The sequence below is a fragment of the Schistocerca gregaria genome, chromosome 3 (genome assembly GCF_023897955.1).
Source record: "Schistocerca gregaria isolate iqSchGreg1 chromosome 3, iqSchGreg1.2, whole genome shotgun sequence".
Lineage (NCBI taxonomy): Eukaryota > Metazoa > Arthropoda > Insecta > Orthoptera > Acrididae > Schistocerca > Schistocerca gregaria.
In genome coordinates, this window is record NC_064922.1 from 937,188,561 (window position 1) to 937,213,055 (window position 24,495).

General features: G+C 43.5%; 1 protein-coding gene across 5 annotated transcripts in view; it reads right to left on the reverse strand.

The window, feature by feature from the left end:
• The window catches only part of LOC126355837 (proton channel OtopLc-like), a 642,361-nt gene that overhangs the window by 315,110 nt on the left and 302,756 nt on the right, over positions 1–24,495 (reverse strand). For all 5 annotated transcript variants that reach the window (XM_050006292.1, XM_050006296.1, XM_050006294.1 and 2 more), the window contains exon 2: positions 13,387–13,563. In XM_050006292.1, coding sequence (XP_049862249.1) covers positions 13,387–13,551 — 165 coding nt within the window. In that variant the 5' untranslated portion in view covers positions 13,552–13,563. The remainder of the gene's footprint in view (positions 1–13,386; positions 13,564–24,495) is intronic.

Consider the following 24,495-nt stretch of genomic DNA (forward strand, 5'->3'; position numbering starts at 1 on the left):
GATTTTCTTAAAAAAAAGAAAGAGAAATTTATTTACATCTAACAGAAATTAAAATGTTGGGAAGTCTTTTCTGAGGATAATATTGGTTAAAAACAGTCTTGGTTGCAATTTTAGTTTTTTATTTTTTAACTACGCGTTTCGCCTTTTTTAGCCATCTTAATTTGATATTTCTTAGAAGACTCCTTTAGTCAGTGTAGCAAAAGGGCATCGTCGAATGTATCAGGCCAACATCGTCTTCGTTAAACTAAGTAAAAAGACTGTTTTTAACCAATACTGTTAAGCACTGGTTTGCTGCGTGCCACATATGGATTGGAAGAATTTTCTGAGGATATTAGCCTGATGTGTAGCCTTGTATGAACATGAAACACTGCCGATAAACATTTTGAAATGTAGTCCTACGGGACAATGTTCAAAATTAGGTGGGTAGATCGGGTAACTAATGAGGAGGGATGAATTGAATTCGGGCAGAAAGAAATGTATACCAAAACCTGACTAAAAGAATGAAATCTGTTGATGGTGCACATCAAGAGGCATCAAAGAAGTGTCAGTTTGGTAACGGTGGGCGATGTGGGAAGTAAAAATTTAACGAGCGAGACCGAAGCTTCACTACAGAAACAAGGCTCAAAACGTTGTACATTGCTGTAGTTAAATACAAATGGAGTATGGTGGCGTTGTGAGCACGTGACGCGGTAACAAAAGTATGTAAGAGGAGCAGACACTAACGGGGGATCACCCTAGCGAAGATAAGGAAATCCATTGAGATAAGCGGCTTTGACAAAGGGTAGATTATTGTTACACACAGCCTGGGAACGTGTGTCTAGAAACGGGGAACCTGGTCGAATGTTCATGTGCTACTGTCGTGAGCATCTACGGAAAGAACAGAAGGAACGCCAAACTACTACTAGGCGCTAAATGATTGGGCGTCCACAACTCTTCACAGGAAAAGGGGTTCGGAGGCTTTCCTGCTGTGTAAAGCAGGAGAGATGGTGCTTTGTGGCATCTCTGGCGAAAGAGCAGAATGCTGGTGCACGCACAAGTGTATCGAAGCACACCGTTCATCGTAGATTGTTGAACGTGGAGTTTCGCAGCAGACCATTCCAACATGTTCACGTGTTGACCTAACGACATCGTAAATTACGACTGCAACTGGCACGGAACCATCGGGATTCGAGCGTCGATCAATTGAAACGTGTCGGCTAGTCGGGTGAATCACATTTTTGCTACACTAGCTCGATGTTCGTCTCCACAAACGCCGTCATCGAGGTGAACGGCGGTTCGAAACATTCAGCACGCCACGGACACAGGCTGGTGGGAGCAGTATTATGCTATGGGAGACATTCTCTTGCTATTGCATGGGACCTGTGGTAATAATCGAAGACACGCCGACGGCTGCGAACCTCGTGCATATCTTCATGCCTAATGTCTTCCCCGACGGCGATGTCATCTTTCGGCAGCATAATTGTCCGTGTCTCCGAGCCAGAACCGTGCTACAGTGGTTTGAGGAGCATTATAGGGAACTCACGTTGATGTCTCGGCGACCAAATTCGCTTGTTGGAAATCCTATGTAACCCATCTGAGTCGCTTTCTGGTTCCATCACCGCGTACGCAAATCAGTGGCCCGTTATTTACACGAATTAATGCCACATACTTCTACCCCCCATGAACCCCATGAACCATGGACCTTGCCGTTGGTGGGGAGGCTTGCGTGCCTCAGCAATACAGATGGCCGTACCGTAGGTGCAACCACAATGGAGGGGTATCTGTTGAGAGGCCAGACAAACATGTAGTTCCTGAAGAGGGGCAGCAGCCTTTTCAGTAGTTGCAGGGGCAACAGTCTGGATGATTGACTGATCTGGCCTTGCAACATTAACCAAAACGGCCTTGCTGTGCTGGTACTGCGAACGGCTGAAAGCAAGGGGAAACTGCAGCCGTAATTTTTCCCGAGGACATGCAGCTTTACTCTATGATTAAATGATGATGGCATCCTCTTGGGTAAAATATTCCGGAGGTAAAATAGTCCCCCATTCGGATCTCCGGGCGGGGACTACTCAGGAGGATGTCGTTATCAGGAGAAAGAAAACTGGCGTTCTACGGATCGGAGCGTGGAATGTCAGATCCCTTAATCGGGCAGGTAGGTTAGAAAATTTAAAAAGGGAAATGGATAGGTTAAAGTTAGATATAGTGGGAATTAGTGAAGTTCGGTGGCAGGAGGAACAAGACTTCTGGTCAGGTGACTACAGGGTTATAAACACAAAATCAAATAGGGGTAATGCAGGAGTAGGTTTAATAATGAATAGGAAAATAGGAATGCGAGTAAGCTACTACAAACAGCATAGTGAACGCATTATTGTGGTCAAGATAGATACGAAGCCCACACCTACTACAGTAGTACAAGTTTATATGCCAACTAGCTCTGCAGATGATGAAGAAATTGAAGAAATGTACGATGAAATAAAAGAAATTATTCAGATAGTGAAGGGAGACGAAAATTTAATAGTAATGGGTGACTGGAATTCGACTGTAGGAAAAGGGAGAGAAGGAAACGTAGTAGGTGGATACGGACTGGGGCTAAGAAATGAAAGAGGAAGCAGCCTGGTAGAATTTTGCACAGAGCACAACTTAATCATAGCTAACACTTGGTTTAAGAATCATGAAAGAAGGTTGTATACGTGGAAGAACCCTGGAGATACTAAAAGGTATCACATAGATTATATAATGGTAAGACAGAGATTTAGGAACCAGGTTTTAAGTTGTAAGACATTTCCAGGGGCAGATGTGGACTCTGACCACAATCTATTGGTTATGACCTGTAGATTAAAACTGAAGAAATTGCAAAAATGTGGGAAATTAAGCAGATGGGACCTGGATAAACTGAAAGAACCAGAGGTTGTACAGAGTTTCAGGGAGAGCATAAGGGAACAATTGACAGGAATAGGGGAAAGAAATACAGTAGAAGAAGAATGGGTAGCTCTGAGGGATGTAGTAGTGAAGGCAGCAGAGGATAAAGTAGGTACAAAGACGAGGGCTGCTAGAAATCCTTGGGTAACAGAAAAAATATTGAATTTAATTGATGAAAGGAGAAAATATAAAAATGCAGTAAATGAAGCAGGCAAAAAGGAATACAAACGTCTCAAAAATGAGATCGACAGGAAGTGCAAAATGGCTAAACAGGGATGGCTAGAGGACAAATGTAAGGATGTAGAAGCTTATCTCACTAGTGCTAAGATAGATACTGCCTACAGGAAAATTAAAGAGACCTTTGGAGAAAAGAGAACCACGTGTATGAATATCAAGAGCTCAGATGGCAGCCCAGTTCTAAGCAAAGAAGGGAAGGCAGAAAGGTGGAAGGAGTATATAGAAGGTTTATACAAGGGCGATGTACTTGAGGACAATATTATGGAAATGGAAGAGGATGTAGATGAAGACGAAATGGGAGATACGATACTGCGTGAAGAGTTTGACAGAGCACTGAAAGACCTGAGTCGAAACAAGGCCCCCGGAGTAGACAACATTCCATTAGAACTACTGACGGCCTTGGGACAACCAGTCCTGACAAAACTCTACCAGCTGGTGAGCAAGATGTATGAGACAGGCGAAATATCCTCAGACTTCAAGAAGAATATAATAATTCCAATCCCAAAGAAAGCAGGTGCTGACAGATGTGAAAATTACCGAACTATCAGTTTAATAAGCCACGGCTGCAAAATACTAACGCGAATTCTTTACAGTCGAACGGAAAAACTGGTAGATGCAGACCTCGGGGAGGATCAGTTTGGATTCCGTCGAAATGTTGGAACACGTGAGGCAATACTGACCTTACGACTTATCTTAGAAGAAAGATTAAGGAAAGGCAAACCTACGTTTCTAGCATTTGTAGACTTAGAGAAAGCTTTTGACAATGTTGACTGGAATACTCTTTTTCAAATTCTAAAGGTGGCAGGGGTAAAATACAGGGAGCGAAAGGCTATTTATAATTTGTACAGAAACCAGATGGCAGTCATAAGAGTCGAGGGGCATGAAAGGGAAGCAGTGGTTGGGAAAGGAGTGAGACAGGGTTGTAGTCTCTCACCGATGTTATTCAATCTGTATATTGCGCAAGCAGTAAAGGAAACAAAAGAAAAATTTGGAGTAGGTATTAAAATTCATGGAGACGAAGTAAAAACTTTGAGGTTCGCCGATGACATTGTAATTCTGTCAGAGACGGCAAAGGACTTGGAAGAGCAGTTGAATGGAATGGACAGTGTCTTGAAAGGAGGATATAAGATGAACATTAACAAAAGCAAAACGAGGATAATGGAATGTAGTCAAAGTAAATCGGGTGATGCTGAGGGAATTAGATTAGGAAATGAGACACTTAAAGTAGTGAAGGTGTTTTGCTATTTAGGAAGTAAAATAACTGATGATGGTCGAAGTAGAGAGGATATAAAATGTAGACTGGCAATGGCAAGGAAAGCGTTTCTCAAGAAGAGAAATTTGTTAACATCGAATATAGATTTATGTATCAGGAAGTCGTTTATGAAAGTATTTGTTTGGAGTGTAGCCATGTATGGAAGTGAAACATGGACGATAACTAGTTTGGAGAAGAAGAGAATAGAAGCTTTCGAAATGTGGTGTTACAGAAGAATGTTGAAGATTAGGTGGGTAGATCACATAACTAATGAGGAGGTATTGAATAGGATTGGGGAGAAGAGAAGTTTGTGGCACAACTTGACTAGAAGAAGGGATCGGTTGGTAGGACATGTTTTGAGGCATCAAGGGATCACAAATTTAGCATTGGAGGGCAGCGTGGAGGGTAAAAATCGTGGAGGGAGACGGAGAGATGAGTACACTAAGCAGATTCAGAAGGATGTAGGTTGCTGTAGGTACTGGGAGATGAAGCAGCTTGCACAGGATAGAGTAGCATGGAGAGCTGCATCAAACCAGTCTCAGGACTGAAGACAACAACAACAACAACTTCTACAATCTTACCAAAAAACTGTCGGATCCCTGATGTGCAGAATAAATCATGTATTTCGTGCCAAAGACAAACAAAAAGTTATTAAGCAGGTGTTCATAATGTTTTGGCCCCCCAGTATTCATCAAGTCTGCCTTGGGATTGAAAACAACAACGTCAAAAAAAAAAAAAAGTTCGAATGTGTGTGAAATCTTATGGGACTTAACTGCTGAGGTCATCAGTCCCTAAGCTTACACACTACTTAACCTAAATTATCCTAAGGACAAACACACACACACACCCATGCCCAAGGGAGGACTCGAACCTCCGCCGGGACCAGCTGCACAGTTCATGACTGCAGCGCCTTAGACCGCTTGAACGGCGACAATTACAACGGCGATGACCAGGACATACTATAAAAATCTGTGACGTAGGAAGCTTACTTTGCGCATGGGGCACTTCACCTCCAAGGTTGTGCGTTCAGCGGGATTTCCAAGCATCGCTGTGTAATGGGCGTACCGTTAGCGCCTCAAATTGGGGAGTACAGTGGCCTGTGAAGTCGAATAAGAACAACGAGATGAGAACACTGGTTGCTGTCGACTACAGCGACTTGTAACAGCAGGCAGGACGACCACGGCGCATCATATCACGAGTCATTTCAATTGTGGACAACAACTGGTGAGAAGCCGTAACATCCAGAACCATCCCCCCGCACAGGTTCCACGAATCCACAAGTGTACCGATGCATACTGCACTCCACAAGACACACAGAGTAGTATCATTCTGCCGTTGTACGCTGTAAGAATGTCGCTGAACCACAGATCGCATTACACTATCGCTACTCGATGCCAGGGCACGAGTATACCGAAATCCGGATCACGCGATGCCTCCCACTTTCCTAATGGACACCACTAAGGCAGGTGTGTGTGGAGGAACTCTCGCGTGTGAGATGTTAATACGGAAAGAAATGGCGTCCCCAATACGTATGCCTTTGTCTTTCATCGAATGCTCATATGGTAATCTACCGTACGCTCGTACTGCTACGTTTCTTGAGCTTACAGTGACTTCAGCAAGACAATGCACCACCCGGCCGCTCCCTCATTGTGTCTGAATGGTTTGATAAGCCCTCCATGGGCATGAAGTCCCCTATAAGCAATGTGTACCATAATTAATGAGAAAAACTGACACGAGTGAAATCTTAGACTGCAAATAGAAGAAGAATCTGCACTATGTGACCAAAAGTATCCGGGCAACTAGCTGGAAATGACTTACAAGTTCGTGGCGCCCTCCATCGGTAATGTTGAATTTCAGTATGGTGTTGGTCCACCCTTAGCCGTGATGACAGCTTCTACCTTCCCAGACATACGTTCAATCATGTGCTGGAAGATTTCTTGCGGAATGGCAGCCCATTCTTCACGGAGTGCTGCACTGAAAAGAGGTATCGATGTGGGTCAGCGAGGCCTGTCACGAAGTCGGCGTTCCAAAACGTCCCAAAGGTGTTCTGTAGGATTTAGGCCAGGAATCTGTGCAGCCCGGTCCGTTACAGGAATGTTATTGTCGTGTAACCACTCCGCCACAGGCCGTGCATTATGAACAGGTGCTACATCGTGTCGAAAGATGCAATCGCTATCCCCGAATTGCTCTTCAACAGTGAGAAGCAAGAAGGTGCTTGAAACATCAATGTAGGCCTGTGCTGTGATTCTGCCACGCAAAAACAACAAGAATTGCAAGCTCCCTCCATGGAAAACACGACCACACCAAGATACTACCGCTTCCGAATTTTAGTGTTGGCGCTACACACGCTGGCAGATGACAGTCACCGGGGATTCGCCATACCTCCACCCTGCCATCAGATCGCCATATTGTGTATCGTGATTCGTCATTCCACACAACGTTTTTCCACTATTTAATCGTCCAATGTTTACGCTCGTTACACCAAGCGAGGCGTCGTTTTGCATTTGCCGGCGTGATGTGTGGCTTATGAGCAGCTGCTCGACCATGAAATCCAAGTTTTCTCACCTCCCACCTAACTGTCATAGTACTTGCAGTGGACCCTGATCCAGTTTGCAATTCCTGTGTGATGGTGTGGATAGATGTCTGCCTATTACACATTACGACCCTCTTCAACTGTCGGCGCTGTCTGTCAGTCAACAGACGAGGTTGGCCTGTACGCTTTTGTGCTGTAAGTGACCCTTCAGTTTTCCACTTCACTATCACAACAGAAAGAGTGGACTTAGGGATGTTTAGGAGCGTGGAAATCTCGCGTACAGACGTATGACACAAGTGACACCCAATCACCTGACCACGTTCCAAGTCCGAGAGTTCGGCGAAGCGCCCCATTCTGCTCTCCCATGATGTCTAATGACTACTGAGATCGCTGATCTGGAGTACGTGGCAGCACAATGCACCTAATACGAAAAACGTATTTTTTGGGGTGTCCGGATACTTTTGAACATATAGTGTATGATCTCGAAAAATCAAGCTATGTCACTGAAACAAGATGATGGTGTTAATACTTCTTTGCATACTCAAACTTTAATGTTTGACAAAAATGGGTATCTTGCCAGCGACCTTAGTTCGGGAAGTCTGCATTTCGGCTGTCCAGCAAACGTTCCATCACGAAAATCACCTCTTCGTCATTCTGAAAAAGCCTGCCAAGCAATGGTTTCTTCTTCAGATGAAAGAGGGAGAAGTCAGTGGGTTGAGGCGAAGTTCGATGCCCCCCAAAAAAGTAGATTGTATTGCTGTGCACTGAGCAGAATAAGCTGGGGCATATATTCATAACCCCTTGAATAGCTTTCCACGACGCATTGCGTTGTCATTCTCCTGTGAGCTCTCCATGAGGCTTAGGCAGAATGTACCTGTGACTGCTGATCCAATACGAGAACGGTGTGTTAGAGCCACACTATGGCAGTGGCAATGCCTACGAACACTCAGGATCACATCCGCTGATGGTTGGGTCTTCACCTTCTTTAGCGTTGGTGAATACACCTGTTTCCCTTGCTCGCTTTCTCCTTCATTCCGGGGTCATATTCACACAGCCGGCGTTCGCCAACGATGATTAGGCGGCTGAGTAAATTATTTGTCTTGGCTCAACACAGCTGATACATTACCGCTACTGCCTCTTTTCGGGGCTTTGGAATGGGTCTGAACAGGTGGGGGTGACGTTTGTGATGTTGAACAAGGTCGAGTCGACATATTTTCACTTTTTCCACGTTTCACTGGATTGTGAGACGCCTGACAACGCCTCCAGCGCCTCTAATTCTCTTGCTGTTCCCCGTTCTTTGCAGAAAGATGGTCTTACCACTGCGCTCTTCGTCATTCGGACCTGTTTAACCACTCTGAAAGCGCCTCTACCACCTCCCCACCGCGTCACATGGTGATGCATTGTTGCCGTACGCTTCCATCAACTTCGTGAGGACTATTGCAGCGTTGTTCCTCTTCAAATTCATGGAACGAATTAGCACTCCATGCTGCACGTTTTCAGTGGGGTGCGCCATTCTGTTTTGCCTCCTCTAGCGGCGGTGCGGGGATATCGATGTGTATCACGACGGAAAATACACAGTTGCTAACAATCAAAACAAAAAATTGGACAGAAACTTCAGCCATTTGACTGTAAATTACTGCTCATTTACATCACACAATCATGATTTTGGCTTTATAGCAATGCATGTGACCTATGTACGTGACACGTCACCGTGAAAAACATTTATGGTCTTATAAACCACTTGTTTTATCGACGATGCAACGTCGAATATATTGTAACATTGTAACATGCACATGAGAATGGCTGTAAAGCCGAACTCGTGATAGTGGGAAATAAATGAACAGTAAATTACAGTCAAATGGCGGCAATTTCTTTCAAAACGTTATAAGTGGATGAGGTCACCACGAAGAAGGAAAAGAAATTAAGTACATTACTTTAATTTATTCGACGTGATAATTAAAATTTTATGTCTACCCCTCCGATAAATGGTCTTGAAGATAACCTCGGAAGCGCTCTGTTCACGGTTGGTGCTGCTTACACATGTAACACTCTACGACTTACGTAACTAATTTTTTCGAGGTTATAATTAAAGGTTTATGACTAAAACCGGTAGTTTCCAGGCATAAGGGGTATCAGGAAGATAACTGTAATCCAGTCAACATCACACATGCTAAAAGCACCTTGCAGGAATAGCACAAGCTGGGAGCTCAAAACGCAGCGTACAGCCTCACGACTCTGGAAACGTGTTACGGTACTACAGCGGGGAAAAATCATTAACTGTTAAAATAAATTACATGAATAATTTACGTCTAGTCTTAAAAGATGACATACGTGACACCACCGTTCATTCGTGAACGAAGGAATTTTTGGAAAGCTCATTGTTTCTTCTTATCAAACTACATACGAAAATAGTGGAATTGCCAGCCAAATTATATAAGATAGTTTGAACACGAATTCGCTAGGCAGTTCATGTCATCTCATTACGTTGTTCGTTACGGTTTTGTATAAGATATGAGAAATAGAGATCAGTATCGGACTTTCAGGTGAATGTGCGACAGCTACAAATCAAACGACACACCTGTCTTTACTACAGTTTATTTGTGCCTCTATGAAACCCATCGTCTCAGTCCCTCCTGTTCAAAAGGGCGGTCTTCTTAAGTTAATGAGTTTTAGGTAGTGTTGATTTTAACGTCTTCCTAGGAACTATTGTATGTTGAGCGTGTAGAAAAGTTTCTGCTACCAGTCGCACGATCGGCTTCGGGCTTGTGCCCACCCTCAGGTGTTTCTACATTCATGTATATTCCAGCAAAATAAACATGTACATGAATGCGTAAGTAGGCTGTTTAGGTTTTTTTATTGGTAAAGCCGCCGCCACGTAGCGCTCTGTATGAAAATCACTGGCTGTGCCGTGTGCAGTCTGTGGCTGGTTGGCATTGTTGTAATACTCGCCATTGTAGTGTTGGGCAGCGGCAGCTGGATGCTAACAGGGCGTAGCGTTGCGCAGTTGGAGGTGAGCCGCCAGCAGTGGTGGACGTGGGCAGAGAGATGGCGGAGTTTTGAAATTTGTAAAAATTGCTGTCATGAAGTGATATATATATATTATGACTACTAAGGTAAATACATTGTTTGTTCTCTATTAAAATCTTTCATTTGCTAACTATACCTATCAGTAGTTAGTGCCTTCGGTAGTCTGAATCTTTTATTCAGCTGGCAGTAGTGGCGCTCGCTGTATTGCAGTAGTTCGAGTAACGAAGATTTTTGTGAGGTAAGTGATTTGTGAAACGTATAGGTTAATGTTAGTCAGGGCCATTCTTTTGTAGGGATTATTGAAAGTCAGACTGCGTTGCGCTAAAAATATTGTGTTTCAGTTTAAGCACAATCTTGTATAAATTGTTCTAAGGGGACGTTTCAAATGTATAGACACCTGAGGATGGGCACAAGCCCGAAGCCGGTCGTGTGACAAATTTCCGCTACCAGTCACAGTAAAAGGTTATTTTTCCTTCACTCTATAAAGGAACAGTCACTGAGTTCAACAGACTCCACTATTGTTAAAATTCATATAATGTGGTTTTTATAAAAATGTACATAAGTACTAGTAACGTACGAACACCGTGAATGTATAAGGACATTTCAGTAGCAACCATCCTACTGCAAGAAGTGGGGACTGTTGGCCTAAATACTACAGAAATCGTTGCGGAACAAATTAATAACACTGGCACCTGTATGCGTCATGTTTTACAGTTTGTGCTGTTTATGTGTAGATGATGATGAAAGCGTGTGGCTCAATGCCCTAGTGAAAGTGCAAGCCTTTGAACCGTATGCCGCCTCGTGACTTTCGTATTCGCGATCTACACCAGTTATTCAATCGGGGGAAGGGGCCTTTAGTTTAACTTGGAATCCGAACCACGAAACCTTCTCGGCGATTCTCCACATCATTGAGCAGTGAACGTTAGATTAAAGACTGACTGAATAGTTCCGGGGTCCGACTGGAATTCGATCCCGCTACTGCCCTGTTTCAAACAACACGCTTCACCCCAAGACCAGTATGCCCGAGTGGATGTAGATGTAAAGTATTAAAGAGAAGCACGGCAGCGGAGCGCCTGTAATCTTCATGTTTGCAACCCGCAATTACTCGTGCTGGAAGGGTAGTATACTACGTAGGCGCTAATTGCTAGAGCGTGAAACACAAATGCGTCTACAATTCAGTAACAACCATGTGAAATTCAGTTGATCGCTGTAATTTACTAACGTTTCCTCAAGGTACAATGACGTACCTCTGCTGTTTGCCCCACAGTCAGAGTTACTGATTTAAACAAGTCCTACGACTTGAAGTATTTAATTCAGACTTAAACATCCGAGTTATTTTTTAATTTGTTGAATGTAGAAAATACAAGTAACTTCAGTTTTAGCTCACCTTGAGTTGTCTGTAAGTATAACAAGTAGTAACTATGCAACAAAGAAAACTGACTAAGCTAAAACTGCGGTCTAGCGGGTTGGATTCCCGTGTAAAGGATTAGCAGATTGGTTGTAGCAATACAAACGAATGAATGATTCCTCAACAATTTGACGCTATTCTTACAGCAATTATATCAGTCTGGAAGCAGTAAATGAGGAATCAGGTGAATAATATTTCCATTTAAGCGCAAAACAATAACTCGGAATAATGAATTTTATTTTACCTCCTACTTTACAGGTGACATGCTAACATGCTGGACTGTCATAAAACGCATAAAAACAGATCAACCTGGGAAGTGCCATGTTTAAAATTAATGGATTTTCAGCCGAAGAACAGAATAAAAATGGGTATGTTATAATTTTAGGCATAACATACGAAGCCATCCAAATGTTTATTACAATATTTTATAGAAATGAAACGAGCCCCTCTGAATGATGACATACAGGTGTCCATGCAATAAAAATAGGAAAAAGGTTGGGTTTTGACGAAGGGGCTAGAAACGCCAATTTAATTGGAAGAAATTTATCACCATGATTAGAAACTTACTAGAAACTGATTCGATAAAGTCACAAATAGCTGGGTACGTCTCTCGACAAGGAACGTAAAACCTGAGATCATTTGAGAGAAACTTAATAATACCAGCAGACTTGGCCCTAAACGAACAGCTAGAAGCTTACACTGTGCAAGCTTTGTTGAAAAATAATTTTGATCCCAGAATTCTGTTTATTGTGTATTGAGAAAAAGCTAAATATCCGTTTCTGATCATTAGTTCCTCATCTCAAAGTTACGAGTTTAATATCATCTATCATCTTGACAGGAACACACTCTTTGAAATTTTGATGATGGCACGGATAAAAAACACGGAGCGGAGGGTTATTTACAACTTGTGCTGAAACTAGACTGGTAGTTACAAGAGTCGAAGGACATGAAAGGGAAATCTTAGTTGAGAAGGGTCAGAGAGTACATTCTTGAATTTGTAGATTGAGCAAGCAGTAAAGGACATCAGGAAGAAATCTGGAAAGTGGATTAAAATTCAAGGAAAAGAAGTAGAAACATTGAGCTTTGTCGATGACACTGTAATTGATCAGTGATACCAAAGGGCTTGCAAGAGCAGATGAAAGAAATGGATACTGTCTTGAAAGAAGGTTACAAGATGAAAACAAAATAAAAGTGATTCAAAGGTAATTGAATGTAATCTAATCAAATCAGGCGATTATGAAGGAACTGGATTAGGAGGTGAACCACTAAAAGTAGTAGATGAGTTCCACTATTTGAGGAGCATAATAAGTGACGGTGGCTGAAGCAGGGAGCACATAAAGTCCATCTTTTCGTTTTTCATGTTTGCTTCTATATACATGCAATTTACCTCTAGCAATTCCTGCTTTGGCACTTGTTAGTCTACTTTCTGGGACGCCTGTAGCACTTTTTGCCTGATTTACTTGCTGTATTTATATATTTTCTCCTTTCGTCAGTTAAATTCCGCATCTAATGTGCTATCCAAGGATTGCTACTGAGCCCTTGCTCTTTGCCTAGTTGTTCCTCTGTTGCTCTCATTATTCCATCTCGTAAAGGCTACCCATTCATCTCCTATTGTTCTCCGTTTCAGACGATAGTTGCCTAGTGCTCCTTTTTTAAACACTGAACAATCTCTTGTTCTTTCAACTTATCCAGGTACCATGTCCTTAAGTGCACAGTACCAGACGAAACGCGAAAGGAGCTCCCTTCACTGCAGTGGGCATGTATTGTTATATATTTTTGGCCAGTAAAAAGAAAACCTCTACGTGTCTAAATATTTTACTCGAGAAACGAAACACAGAACTTTCAAGTAAAGAACTTTAACTGAAGTAAATTGTGGTCGATATTCTTGCGAAAAAAGAAAATTCGGAAAAATTATGTTTTTATTATTTGATGACAAAAAACATCCGCTTGTTTCCGCATGTACCACGTAAAGGGTTAAAGGCAGCGATGAAACTTGTGGATAATGAAGAGGAGGGGGCGTCGGACGCTCACCTTGACGACGGTGCCGACGACAGGATCCTGCCGCACCTCGAGAACGTCAGAGGCGGCACGCATGTCCATGGCGGCGCCGGAGTCTGGCAGCGACGTCTGGTCGGGGTTCGAGCTCTGCGACAGCAGCCGCTCCTTCATCTCGTGCAGGTACGGGCAGCGCTGCATGCCGGCCGCCGTCTGGAACACGACAAATGGCGACCCTGCCAGGTACACCAAGCAAAACAACACGCTTTCGTTTTTTAACTGCACGCCATTAGAAACATGTGTGCCCACTCGGGAATGCTAGGTTCGACACTAGCGTCCAGAGAAATTCCAAAAAAAGACCAGTGTGAACAGAGTCAAGCTTATTTTACGTTTTTTGGCTACTGTACAGTGGTCGCCAATGATGTACCAAGCGAGGGCCAGGGGAAGACACTTTCCACCCTCACACCCCTCCCCTAGCTTCTAGAAAAAAACATCTTCACAAAACGATCTCACATGCTCCCCAAACAGACAGATCAGTTTAGAATAGGTTCTACAAAAACCAGAACATTTAGTACATTCTGACCAGTGGCAAATGCACCCAAATTCATTTTTCACGAAATGCCGAAATTATTTCGTTGTTCACCGCAAGACTAACATGATTGCCGCTCTACATTCACTAGCTGTGGTTCTATGAAAATGAAAGAAAATGACATTGTAATGTAATGTGTAGTGTCCATTTTAGAAAAATTTCTAATACTTGTTTTAGTGTTTTAAGAATTTTATATATGGGCTGACGTGAATCTTCACGCTTAAGTTCAAGCGTTTCCAATAAAGATTTTCTGTCAGTACTTGGACCTGCATTATTAGCGACTGTTTCTCAGGCTCTCACATTCTTCTGCACAGAATCAACAGACGATTTCTAACTGTGTTCGTCGAGAATACTATACGTGATGTACGAGACGCTATACGTTTATCAGTGAGACATGTAGTTCTTGAACAATGGACCTCCTCATTTCAGTGTTGATTTCCGTTAGCTTGTAAATAACAATTTCCGGGAAATGTGGATAAGAAGAGGTAGACCATTTCCTATGGCTTCACTTTCTCTGCATCTAAAGCCAGTAGAATCTGGAATTTGAAAGCTCTTGCACATCGAAACCCAGTATGAGGGGCACACAGTCTAATGCCAGTTTTTTGGTGGGCTGCGAAGATAGACAATGCTGCAGTGATAGATAAGAGCGTTCAGAGTTCAACGACTCATGTGTTAGTGCTGACACTGGAGTTTGAGTATTTCATGTAAGAATGAGTTTCACGTAGCAAACTGGTGCGTTTTGTTCCCTTGTACGAGATTAGCAGTGTACTCAGGAGGGCGGTAGAAAATCTGTTTTCACATGAAATAAAGCGTTTGTGGGAGCATGTCTGTACATCATATTTTCTTCTTATATGTGCGAGGAACCTATTCTTGATAACTGAATTATACCAGGGTAGGTCAATTATTATCCGCAATTTAGTTATATTTTTGTTTATTTTGGTAGTATTGTCGTTTTACGTTGATGACGCAAGCTTTGTGTATTTGTTGTTATATCTTTGCAATTTTCAAGCTGCTAGGTTAGTTTCGTTATCGCTGCCGTGCTGTTAATCGTGGCTGCTCCGCTGTCTATTTGCACCAATGAAGAGCAACGTTCAGTGATCCGTTTCTTGTGGTCGAAAGGCGTATCAGTGGCCGAAATTGATCGAACACTTTCGGTACGGGAACAGCGTTGTGCCACAACGGAGTATCTACGGACGGATTGGAAAATTCCGAAATGGTCGCACAAGTGTGACGCACGATGACGGAGCCGGACAACCGTTTACTGCCACAAATTAAGAAACTATTGAGCATTCATGTGAAATGATTCTGTTAGACAGAGGATTAACTATTGACGAAGTGGCACATCGTCTGCAAATTAGTCACGGTTCTGCCTACGAAATCATCCACAACATACTTGGGTTTCATAAAGTTTGTGCAAGATGGGTTCCAAAACAACTCACACAGTTGCATAAACGAACGCACTTGGATATCTGCAACAAACATTTGGATCACTATGTTAACGATGGGGACAACGTCTTAGACAGGATCATTACCGGTGACGAAACATGGATCCATCATTACGAGCCGGAGAGGAAACGGCAGAGTATTGAATGGAAATATCCAAATTGGCCGCGCAAGAAAAAGTTCAAAAGTCAACCGTCCGCAGGAAAACTGATGCTTACAGTTTTTTTGGGTCGCACAGGGTCCAGTGCTGGAATATCATGGGGATAGGGGCACAACAATAAACAGTGTACGTTACAGTGAGGTGCTCACTGCCACGATAAAGCCTGCAATTCGAAGCAAACGCAGAGGATTGTTGTCAGAAGGTGTTGTGTTGTTGCACGACAATGCCCTTCCGCCTACTGCTGCCCACACTGCTGAGACGCTCCAGAAACTCTAATTTGAAGTACTGGATCACCGTCCATATAGTCTCAATCTTGCCCCTTCTGACTATCACATGTTTGGTCCGCACAAACAGGCATTAAGAGGCCGTAGATTTGCCTCGGACGAAGCAGTGAGCGAAGCAACGAACGATCGATCGATTCAGAGCAAATAACTTTCAAGCTTAAGACGCAGAAACTAAGAAAAAGTCCAGTATCCTGGCAGCCATGGTCGTTATCGGTCCTGTGAAAGCCATCTCTTCCGGTGCAAACCCTGTGTGGTTTCCGTATTTGTGGAGGACCAAAACAAGAAATAATGTCCAGTAAATGTGGACTCCAAAATGCATTAACTTAAGATCTAGGTACTCTTGTTCAGCACAAGAGATGTGTTTTACAGTAGGGAATATTTGTGTCTTAACCTTAGACGCTACAAACATATTTTAGAGAAAGATTCAGCTTTGAGCAAAGACAAATTTCTTATTTTTCAACACATATATATTCCAGTGAAGTTTCACAATCACTCCGGCGTTATTAGTAATAGCACATACTGTGTCCAAGTAGCTGTCTGCCATGTTTAGTATAGCTGATATTTCGATAGAGTTTGTCGTCTGCAATTTTTTTGGTTTCCACGTTGAACAGTTTTCATGAAGTCCTGACAAACAAGGCTTGTACGTAATAGCAAAAAAATTGGCAACTCTTAAATTGCAAATATAAGATTAACAACAGTGAAAATTTGGAACTGACTATGGGAGGAAACGTTCTCATTGTATTTTTATTTAACAGTTGCTTCATTCGGGTTCTTTCACTTACGCCTGCGACGGCCAGCTGCTAGTCTGCTACTCGTGGATCGCATCTGCAAGTGGGCGTCATTTAACATATTTCTAGTTTACATTTAGCTTACCTAATTATTTAATTTTTTTCTACATTTTTCCACTTTGAGAATGCTTTATTTCACAGCCAGTTTTACATTATGGATATTTTTAACCTTATACTTGTGATTTAAAAGTTGCCTATTATATAGTGTTACGTTATCTGTAGCCTTCAGTTCCAACAGAGTACAGATAGTATATCTACAATATGAGCGCTTCTCCGGGTGCGCTCAGCTGAAGACTTACTACGTAACGTTTTCAAGTATGTGCTGCTGCGTATAAATGATTTGTAATTCAGTTGCCTAGTATTTTACTATCGCCCTTACTTTCGTTTAAAGAGGTCATCGGAACCGCTTATGATACTATCTGTGTGGCCTGAAGCTGAGAAATACACTAGCTGATCAAAAGTGTCCTGACACCTATTAGTCTATATTAATATGGAGTGTGTCCACCCTTTGACTTTATTACGGTTTGAACTCTGATACCGACACTTTCAATTGGTTTTGTAAATGTTTCTGGAGGAATGGCAGGCCATTGTTCAAATGGCTCTGAGGACTATGGGACATAACATCTGCGGTCATGAGCCCCCTGGAACTTAGAACTACTTAAACGCAGCTAACCTAAGGACATCACACACATCCATGCCCCAGGCAGGATTCGAACCTACGACTGTAGCGGTTTGCGCAGTTCTATACTGAAGCGCCTAGAACCGCTCGGCCACTACGGCCGGTAGCCCAGTCTTCGTCGAGAACCGAAACCATAGAAAGAAGTGATGTTGGACGTGAAGATATGAAGTGAAGTGACATTCTAATTCATCTCAGAGGTGTTCCATTGCCTGGACGTTACGCCCCTGGGCAGTCAATTTCAGGAATGTTATTCACAACAAACCACTGCCTTACAGATGCTGCTTTATGACAGGGCGCATTGTCGCGATGATACAAGCAGTCATCTTCGAACTGTTCGTTAACGGTACGCACAAAACAATGTTGTAAGCTGTGTTCATATCCTTCCGCATACAGCGTTTCCTCAAGCGCGGTAAGGGCCAATAACTCTTTCATCAGATTGCCACATGGTATGGCGTGATTCATCGCTCAAAATCACTTGTTTACCGTCATCCACTGTCCTGTGGCGTCTCTCTTAACACCAACTCAACTGCCGCTTAGTACTGGCTACAAAAATGTGTGGCCAGTGAGGAGCCTCTCGACCGCTGTACCCCATTGTTCTTAATTCTCTACGCACACCTTGTGCTGGCCGGTCGGCTGCTAACACTCTGTGACTCACGAGAGGTTCCTCCGCTGATTTACCTTGCGGTAAGTTTCGCCTTACATAGGGTTGCCTGGCTACTTTTGATTAGCTAGTGCGACGTCTAGTTTCCCACCGTCATTGCGCCGTAACCATCCCAAAGTGAAGCACATCAGAGACGTGTAGTAAGCAAGGTCATGTCTTTCCCGTCGACCCCGGATAGAGCGAAGGACAGGGGAGTAAACCTTCTGCGTCCTTTCCGAAGCAATCAATCCGGCATTTATGTTAAGGGACTTAATGAGACTACGGAAAACCTCAGTGTAAAGGACTGGGCGGGGATTTGATGCGCCTGCACTGTAACACACCGCGCCGACCGTCTCGGTACAAACACACCCTGCCACCTGAGGTGGGGGCGGCGCTACCGGCCGACCTGGCGCCCCCGCCTGGGGGCGGAAAGAGGGGCAGTCGGTGGCGGCCCTGATTAAAGGGCCCTGGTCTACGGCAAGGGCAAGGGCTAGGGCAAGGGATTGCACACAGCGCGCGCGCTGGAAGGCGTCTCTCTGTGCGGCGCCTGTTGCGTCTGGCGGGGCGCCAGCTTCGGGGCGACTCTGGCGGCGGTCCGGAGGTTCAGTGCCAAAACAGGCGCTCTCCAAACACTCACCCAGGCGTCCAAATTATACCGGTGGAAAGATTCAACTACGGAAGTGACCAATGACACAGCTACACTACTGGCCATTAAAATTGCTACAACAAGAAGAAATGCAGATGAGACACGGGTATTACTTGGACAAATATACAGGGTGATTTCAAAAAGAATACCACAACTTTAGGAATTTAAAACTCTGCAACGACAAAAGGCAGAGCTAAGCACTATCTGTCGGCGAATTAAGGGAGCTATAGAGTTTCATTTAGTTGTACATTTGTTCGCTTGAGGCGCTGTTGACTAGGCGTCAGCGTCAGTTGATGCTAAGATGGCGACCGCTCAACAGAAAGCTTTTTGTGTTATTGACTACGGCAGAAGTGAATCGGCAACAGTTGTTCAGCGTGCATTTCGAACGAAGTATGGTGTTAAACCTCCTGATAGGTGGTGTATTAAACGTTGGTATAAACAGTTTACAGAGAATGGGTGTTAGTGCAAAGGGAAAAGTTCTGGACGGCCTCCAAGAAGCGCTGATATTACCCCCTGCGATTTTTTCTTATGGGGGTATGTTAAGGATATGGTGTTTCGGCCACCTCTCCCAGCCACCAATGATGATGTGGAACGAGTTGGAGTATCGGGTTGATATTGCTCGAGTGTCTGGAGGGGGCCATATTGAACATCTCTGAACTTGTTTTTGAGTGAAAAAAAAAACCTTTTTAAATACTCTTTGTAATGTTGTACAACAGAATGTTATATTATGTTTCTTTCACTAAATACACATTTTTAAAGTTGTGGTATTATTTTTGAATCACCCTGTATTATACTAGAACTGACACGTGATTACATTTTCACGCAGCTTGGGTGCACAGATCCTGAGAAATCACTACCAAGAACAACCACTCTCTGGCCGTAATAAAGGCCTTGATACGCCTGAGCATTGAGTCCAACAGAGCTTGCATGGCGTGTACAGGTACAGCTGCCCATGCAGCTTCAACACGGTTCCACAGTTCATCAAGAGTAGTGATTGGTGTATTGTGACGAGCCAGTTGCTCGGCCACCATTGACCAGACGTTTTCAATTGGTGAGACATCTGCATAATGTGCTCGCCAAAGCAGCACTCGAACATTTTCTGTATCGAGAAAGGCCCGTACAAGACCTGCAACATGCGGTCGTGCATTGTCCTGCTGAAATGTAGGGTTTCGCAGGGATTGAATGAAGGGTAGAGCCACGGGTCGTAACACATCTGAAATGTAACGGCCTCTTTTCAAAGTGCCGTCAATGTGAACAAGAGGGGACCGAGACGTGTAACCAATGGCACCCTATACCATCACGTCGGGTGATAAGCCAGTATGGCCATGACGAATACACGCTTCCGATGGGCGTTCACCGCGCTGTCACCAAACACGGATGCGACCATCATCATGCAGCAAACAGAACCTGGATTCATCCGAAAAAATGACGTTTTGCCATTCGTGCACCCAGGTTCGTCGTTGAGTACAACATCGCAGGCGCTACTGTCTGTGGTGCAGCGTCAAAGGTAACCGCAGGCGTGGTCTCCGAGATGGTAGTCCATGTTGCTGCAAACGTCGTCGAACTGTTCGTGCAGATGGTTGTTGTCTTGCAAACGTCCCCATCTGTTGACTCAGGGATCGAAATGTGGCTGTACGATCCGGTACAGCCATGCGGATAAGATGCCTGTTATCTCGACTGCTAGTGATACGAGGCCGTTGGGACGCAGCACGGCGTTCCGTATTACCCTCCTGAAACCACCGATTCCATATTCTGTTAACAGTCATTGGATCTTGACCAATGCGGGCAGCAATGTCGCGATACGATAAACCGCAATCGCGATACGCTACAATCCGACCTTTATCAAAGTCGGAAACGTGATGGTACGCATTTCCTCCTCCTTGCACGAGGCCTTACAACAACGTTTCACCAGGCAACGCCGGTCAGCTGCTGTTTGTGTATGATAAATCGGTTGGAAACTTTCCTCATGTCAGAACGTTGTAGGTGTCGCCACCGGCGCCAACCTTGTGTGAATGCTCTGTAAAGCTAATCATTTGCATATCACAGCATCGTTTTCGTTAAATTTCACGTCTGTAGCACGTCATCTTCGTGGTGTAGCAATTTTAATGGCCAGTAATGTAATATCAATTACTACCTGTTACAACATCGTGATTGTGAGACCAAACGCACAGATTTATTGAATTAATTTAGAGTTTTTTTCCATTTAGGCTGTTATTTATTAAAAATTTTTCTTCGTTTCCCCACTGCATTAGCGTGTAAAACTTAACGACGGAAGTCACTCCCGCTTGATGTGTCACTGCGAAGTAACATAACTCGATGAAATTTGTACGATACTGTGCCGTTTGGTCTCCCGCCCGGCCATGTGGAATTCCACCTTGTGCCGTTTCTGTATTCCACGGTGTCTTTGATAAGAAAACCTAAATCAGCGTGGCCGGACGCGGGTATGTACCGACGTCCTCCTGAACGAACGTCCATTGTGGTAACCACTGCGCTACCCCGCCTGGTGGTAAATTTGGGCTATATTTCCAGAAGAAACACATAGTGAGGACGTTACACAGTTCATGGCAACTTACTATTTTTTTTCCATCGAACATACGTAATTTCGTACTTCATTTCCAAATTTTTGACCCCTTTACAAATGTAGACTTCGTATGAGGATGATGATCTGATAATGAAACTTTAATATTAAAAATGATGTAAAAATAGACGAAGAAAAGTGTAGCTGTGGAGCATTTATCTTTTTAACCATCAGTTGCAAATCCGCGGTCATTTTCCATGCGGTAGTGGAGATCACGAAGAAAGGTGCAGATTACCCTCTGGCATATGCTATACAGTGGCACGAGAATTAAATAAGCTCGCCGGACAAAATGTTAGCCACTGCCTTAAAAAAGCTTACTGGTCGATTCGTAGTGCTGTAGCTGGTGTAGAAGTGCTCGGTCATGTGACCTTCCATCTTAAAGTAAGTCCTGACACTGGAATGGAGTGGATGTGCCGGTCGGTTGTATGGAAACTGCATAACAACATGTGTCGACAGAATGGAGGGGTGGAGCTTTCGTGTTTGCACGTGTATGAAGTTGTTCAATTTGTTTGTTTCCAACCCGATTGTCAGACTTCTCTCCAAGGAGTGATGTACCAATCGCAGGCATGTAGCACGGCGTACGGAAAGAGGTCATGAAGAGATCTTATGCGATCGGGGTTTGGAGACAGTGTCACGATTTGTAACCTCCCCCTTACTAATCGGCCTATCCTGGTTGTGATATAAAATATGACCGTGGATCGCTTGTATGCCTAATGCATTTTTACTAATTGGATAACACACTCTTTCCCGAAGAAGTAATACTTGTAAGTAGGAGGAAAGTGTGCAACTGACCTTTCTGATGGAAACGTCTTCTAAAATTAAAAGTAATTAAACCGAACAGGGCTATAATTTGGAAAATGAAATTTTGTGCATTTACTCAGGAACAACACCGGACAGAAAAGGGGTACCACTAATCATGAATCCAAAAGTTACACTAACGAACGGAAAGGAAATAACTGACGGTCGCCAGCCCACGAGGGCGATTTAAATCCAAAATCCTGTACGAGATGATGGGAAAGAAAAATATGTATTGTTAAACATTGACGCGGTAACTGAAGGTTGTCACGTTTTTTGACACTAATTTTAAGTGAGTATATAATGATAAAGAAAACCGAGAATTCACTCTTACGTTATGTTTGGAGTTAAATTTTGAAAAAGGCAATCGAGTAATGATTTGAAAATATGCAATTAAACTGTATGTTAGTACTGAACTTCGTTACGGGAACAATGACTTTCAGTGACCTCAGCATAACGTCGTCAAAGAAATTTAGAAAAAAAGCAAGCACTTTTTACTTTGGCCTTAATTATTTTGCAAATTGGATTTCATATTATTGTCTAAAAAACTGAGCCTTTTTTCACTGACTTGAACAGAATTAAACACTAGAATATGTACCAAACCAAACAGCCATGTGCTCCAAGCTATATGTAAAATAAATAAAACTTCCACACTGTTAATTTGTGCATTTGTTTAGATTTGTATGTTTTTCCAGTGATTGATTCTCAAACTTGAAAAATGAAATTGCTTTACCATCAGTCATATACTGAAACCTCTGTTGTACAACAGTTAATTGAAAGTAGACTGAGGCTAAAATTCTTGAAAGTGGAATTATTAATTAATAAACTGGCTGTAACTATTCAATTTGTTTCTTATGACACTCGCTTAGTATGTAAGGAAAAAAAAGGAACAAGGATCCTGCTTGGTAACAATGTCTAGGGGCAATGAGGACACAATCGTCCTGAGTTTAACTGATTATTATTTAAGTAAATCTTATCAATCAAATCAAATTCAGTTGTGCTGCCGGGTTAGCCGTTAATACTTTCTACCAATGAACAGTCTTACTTCAGTGCTGTGCATACGGCGAAACTCGGAGCCGTCGACGAAACTGTGTTGCTGGAACTGCTGCTGTTGTTGAAGACGGTAGCATCTTGTGGAGCCACGTCTAATTGCAGGAACGGGCAATCGTAATTAAAACAGCCTCTTCGGCTCGTCCACTGTCGGTACTCCTGCTCTACACATCTGGCCGGCGCGCGTACATGATGCCGCCGAAAATGGTACTCTCTACTGCGAGAGCGTTAACACCACGCTTCAGAGCACACTACAAACGCTGGAACCCCCCCCCCCCCTCTCTCTCTCTCTCTCTCTCTCTCTCTCTCTCTCTCTCTCTCTCTCTCTCTCTCTGCGCGCTCCGCGCAACAGCCCCGTACCCAAAGATTTTACAACGCGCAAGCACTGCTATTATCGTTGCTAGTCAATGCAAATAACAATTCCTTTGGCTTTTTAGCAGAGTTTATAAGTTTCACAGTACGACACAGATAAATACAATGAAACGTCAACAGAATTCTACCTAAATTTACAGATACAGTGAAGCAAAGTTACTACTTATTAAAAGAAAGCATTTAAATTACCAATATTTACATACAATTCAGAAAAAGATTATATATCAGTAGCAGGTTCCATGAATCCTGCATTTTCGGTGTTGCAGACTTTCCAGTAACAAGTTTTGAACTCGATACGAACTACTACTCTCTGTGTGAATGCAGAGCTCTTTCATTAAGTTCCCGAGTAAACGATGCGAAGTGAAGCGTATGCAGTTGAGCTGGGTACGTCGCAGAACGGCAGTGCACGAAAGCGGCACGTGAAGCTGCAAGGGTACGTTCCCTGTTTCACGAACACTTACGCATCGTATCGCTTCTCGGCTGGTCGACTAAATCGCGTAATCTTATCCCAAAAGATGGTGATTCATGGAAGAGCGGTTGAAACGCAGGAATCAACATCCCCGCAGTTTCGTAGCTGTACGGGATGAATCGCAAATGACAGGCTATCTAGAGTTGGACATGCCTACCGGAAGGAACTTGTGTAATGTCTGTCTCGTCTAAGACCATTATGAAGGCTAGATACAGCTGTATTAACGTGATGTCTGCTACGGTGAACACTGCATTTAAATAAGTACTACCAATTTGCTGGTTTTGGCATTTAATGCGTTGACGTGTGTTTGCAACCGCGGAGCTGGATCACACAGACGCGACTATCAGCTGGGAGACCGTGGCTGCGGTTAGCCTTGACGCTGCATCACAGACAGGAGCGCCTGCGATGGTGTAGTCAACGACGAACCTGGCAAAACGTCAATTTTTTGGATGAATGCAGGTTTTGTTTACAGCATCACCATGGTCGCATCCGTGTTTGGCGACATCGCGGTGAACGCACATTGGAAGCGTGTATTCCTCATCGCCATACTGGCGTCTCGCCCGGCATGATGGTATGGGGTGCCACTGGTTACACATCTCGGTCAAGTCTTGTTCGCTTTGACGGCACTTTGAACAGTGGACGTTAAATTTCA